A 4,365-nucleotide genomic window follows, 5' to 3' on the forward strand; every position below is an offset into this window, starting at 1 on the left:
TCGTGTTTGCTTCGCTAATTGAAAATCATAATTCAACATTAAATAATATTTAGCTGTATTACGTTTTAGCGTAGTTGTTACTCCGGTTCACAAACTCCTCCTTTTGGTACCATCTTTGACCAGTTTAATATTTCTAAATTACTGAAGCTTCATAATTATTTCTATTATTTGTTGAATGTTTGGTTATTTATTATTTCGTATATTTATATAATATATTTTACAGGCGCTTCAGACAGAAYGTAATTGAGTCAATTAGAAATGTTTAGCTTTATCTATACATTAGAAAAGATATTATACTAATTGTCTAAATTTCGGGGATGTCTGACAAGCCTATTAAATTGTTATATTTAGTATTTTGTTTTATGATTTCATACTATTTCCTTTCCATTGGTTTTGAAATAATTTTTTCAATCATTCAATTAAAAGTCAATTTTTTTAACGACTGCTCCATCGGCTGATGTTAAAGCTTCTTTGGTGTAAAGCATGAACTCTAAAACATAATAACATGTATTACTTATATATTGTGAACTCTTTAATCTTACTCTTTTTCGTAGAAGTGTCTTCCGTACTCGCTTAATTTATCTAATTTGGCTTAGCATTATAAGTATGTATGTATATATTAATGTGTATGTATACTCCGAATTTTTAAATTTTTACAAATATTTGTAGGTGTGTATGTATGTATTTACTATATACAATTCCATTAAAATCTTCTAAATTTTATCTTTATTTTTATAATTCTTTCCCTTTAGAGATCATGGCGATTAATTTATTCCGTTTAAGTAAAGTCACACTTATATTTTCTAGGTAAATCACTTTAGCTCTGTTTTAATATAATTCGTACGGTCTTTATTAAATCCTCATATTTTGCATATGGTTCTGCGAGGTGTGGTTTTTGAAAACACGAGTCTGACGAACGGCTTTAACCGAAGTACACAATCACCAAACCTCATCGTTCAGCCAAACAATAAAATTACAAAATTTATTTAGTTTTCTGATAATCTAGACCAATCTTTCATTAACCTTCTTTTGAGGATGGAAAATATATTGAARAACTTTGATCTTAGAGAGACACATGTGTTATGAAGGAACTGATCGAAAAAAATTTATATTTGCTTTAAATTATGTAAAATTGGAGAATATATCTTTATGACAACTAAAAGGAAACTAATTTGAAACAATATAACTTCCACACTTATGAACCACACCTCTTAAGTAGCCGCTGAAATATACTCTCGGAACACTTTGCGCTTTTTTTTTTTTTTGTTAGATCTCGAATGTGCTTCAATAGATCAACGCTTCTAATACCATTTGCATGTTTTGTGCTTCAAAGCGGTGTTTCTTCAGCCTCCTTCCACTAATCACTGCATTACACATTCTTAAAGTCCAAGAATTCTCGCACATTATTCGGACACATTACACTTTTGCCCAAAAACAGTACCGTCGACATTGGATGCAGATAGTCGGCGGAGAATTCTTTGGCTTTCCAACCGAAAAATCCACTTGGTCTCACCTCATTACCGTTAATTTCGAATGGTAATAGATTTACGCCAATTTGATTAATTTTCGAAAATTGCACTTTAAAATAATGCCCRTCCGTCGCCTTAATCCAGTAGAAGCCCTCATTGTCTACATATGGTTTATTCTGCGACTTTTTCATGGCATTCGAACGCTCCAAATCGTTGACATTAAAACTGATGTCGATTTCATAAGCATCCGGATGCAAGTGATTCGTCTCGATGGCTGTACGTAAGGCTTGATTGTCCAACCAATAACGTATGCCGACATTCTCGAACTCCTCGAGCACATGATTGAATGTCGTTTTGAGTTTGTCAAGGCAACATGGCGGCGCATGTTTGTCCAAATAAATGTAAAAGGGCCGATTGTTGTAGACAGTACCGACGCAGGATTTTGTGGTGCGTTCACAACCGATTAAATCGATTTCTGTTACYAGCGGTAAACTGAAGTTAGATGAGGAAAATTGTGTATCTAGCACGAGATTGTGATGTGAGCCGCCACCACCGCCRCTCTCTTTCGTATCGCTTTTCGAGATGATTTTATGTGAACGACGTATGATACGTTTGATCTGTAGCTTCTTATATAACTCCTTAAACTGGCGACGTCGTATTTCGGTGCGGCGTTGTTTCGTATGGTACGAAGCGAAGAGTCGGCGTCCATCTTGGAAGGTTTGTGGAAATACAGTTTTCTGTAAGAACCGAGTTAGATGAAGTTCAAAGTATTAAAATTAATGAAATTATATTAAAATTGTGGCACTTACAGAAATTCCAGCCAATTTCGCCTGTATGTAAAACATTTCGGGGAATGGCGAGACGAATGGGTCGGGCAGCTCCTTGAGTACGCCCACATCCACGAGTATGGCATGTTTTTGTAAATACTGTGTAGGAGAAAATTAAATAATATGAATATATATCCATTAAAACCGAAAAACAACAGCTTTCTGCTTGCCACTCACCAAGTCACACTTGTCGCTGGTGTTGACCGCCACATATTGTATCGTCCAATTGGGTAGATCCAAGTTGATTTGCGTACAACTGCTAAACGACTTCATATTGCCGGCGAATGGCACTATCACCAAACGTCTGACCGTTTCCTCCGGACCGACAGGYGGCAACAAGGCGCGCGCCTCTTGCTGATGCTTAAACTCGCCCGCCTTAAGCGGCGCTCTTGCCGCTATGCCAGCGCCCAATGGCATGGCCGAATTGATTTCGCGCAAAATCTTTTGCAAGAGATTTTTGCTCGTCAAACGCACGCTATCCGGCAGCAGTAACACGTATTTCGTGTGTATGGCTGCGAGCGCGTTTAATTGCTCCGGTGTCTTTTGCACATCGAAACCGAGATTTATGAAGCGCACAGTGTTCTCCTCGCCGCTGGTGGCGGTGATGTTGCGCTCATACGTGACCGGTGGATAGGGTGTACCCTCCAATAGCACCAACACCGACAAATTCGGCACAATATCGAGCAGATTGTCAATGGATGCTTTGAGATCATTTTCGAAATTATAAAAACTGCGAAATACAACCGTTATGGATTTACGTATATGTTTGTTGGCATTCTTGAGCTTATCGCGCGGCGATTTKCCCCCGCCACGTCCTGCGGCGCCGGCACCAACWCCGCCGAGCTCGTTATCAGCTGACGCGGCGCGCTCTGCTGCATCGCCGGGCATGAGCGTGGAGGTGAGACTCTTCCAAATGGTCGACTTCCAGGAATAATAAAATAGTATGAGGTTGGCTATGACCACTACGGCTACGATTAGTTTAGCGTGGCGTATGCGCATCACTTTCATATTGCAAACGGTGGGTATATGCGAGTTACGTGTAAGTGCGTGTGTATGTGTGAGTGCGTCAAATTGGCGAAAAATATTTCTTTCTGCCACACACCCACTTCAAAGCGAGGTCAAATTTTGATAATCCTTTTATATTTTATTTGCAATTGAGGTGACTGGGCCTGCCCGCGGAGCAGATGGGGGTCGCAATGCACATGATTTCACTACGGATTCCACTATTTGGTATGTTTAGGTATCTAAGAAATAAAACATTCACTATCTACTGTGCTACAAGCACTTTGGATTTCTGCGGACTTTCAATTAGCAGGTAAATTTTCTAGCTCTAAAGCTAAACTATACTTATATATACATAGTTGTAATTTAATACATTCCGTTGCGGCTATGCAAAATTTGATCTATAAACTTCTTTTTAATGATTTCGCTCATTTTATATTTACTAATTTCACGCTGATAAAATTCACACACTCAAAACCTACACGCACTACATATTTTCTGTGCTTCATTTGACAGGAAGCTCACTTGTAGCAAGGATAACGGAATGACAGCTTTTTTATTTATTGTTATAAACAAAGGACATAACAAAGAAGGAATGCATGAAAAATACTGTGTAAACAAAAGGACGAAAGAATACCGGTATTTTAAGCAGAGTGACGCGAGCTTAAAGCTTTTTTTAGTGGTGGTTTTGTGGACGGGTGGGTGAAGTTGTGTAAAAACAAATCTTTGTTACTTGGTACAATTAAATGTAGATACTTCTTAGGAATGACTTCATTTCGTTCTGGTTTCACTTTTCTGTTTCCATCTTTCAATATAAAAAGTGTGATTATTGCTCTTGCTTCAAAAACGASAAATGCCGCCAAAATCAGTAATAATTTTTCGTCATTGCGGTACAAAAATTTCGTTTTTTTTCTGAACAGTACGTATTGAGGATACCAAAAGCTCATAAAATAACAGTCAAAACACTCTACCTAGATTTGAAGGGGGTCATCTAAATTAACACATACTTTAAATTCACAGCAAAAAAAAAACTGTTTTAATTTTTTTAGTACAGGGTTTGTCCGAAA

General features: G+C 37.8%; 1 protein-coding gene across 1 annotated transcript; it reads right to left on the reverse strand.

The window, feature by feature from the left end:
* Window positions 1-677: 677 nt before the first annotated feature.
* Window positions 678-3,778, reverse strand: LOC108971789 (fukutin-related protein). The gene is made up of 3 exons (XM_018938068.1): window positions 2,474-3,778; window positions 2,279-2,395; window positions 678-2,206 (listed from the first exon to the last, which is right to left on the reverse strand). Exons 1-3 carry the CDS (start codon window positions 3,302-3,304, stop codon window positions 1,370-1,372), a joined length of 1,785 nt encoding a protein of 594 aa, XP_018793613.1. The 5' UTR covers window positions 3,305-3,778; the 3' UTR covers window positions 678-1,369.
* Window positions 3,779-4,365: the final 587 nt, after the last annotated feature.

Source organism: Bactrocera latifrons, unplaced genomic scaffold, assembly GCF_001853355.1.
Source record: "Bactrocera latifrons isolate USDA-ARS-PBARC rearing strain unplaced genomic scaffold, ASM185335v1 scaffold_36, whole genome shotgun sequence".
NCBI lineage: Eukaryota > Metazoa > Arthropoda > Insecta > Diptera > Tephritidae > Bactrocera > Bactrocera latifrons.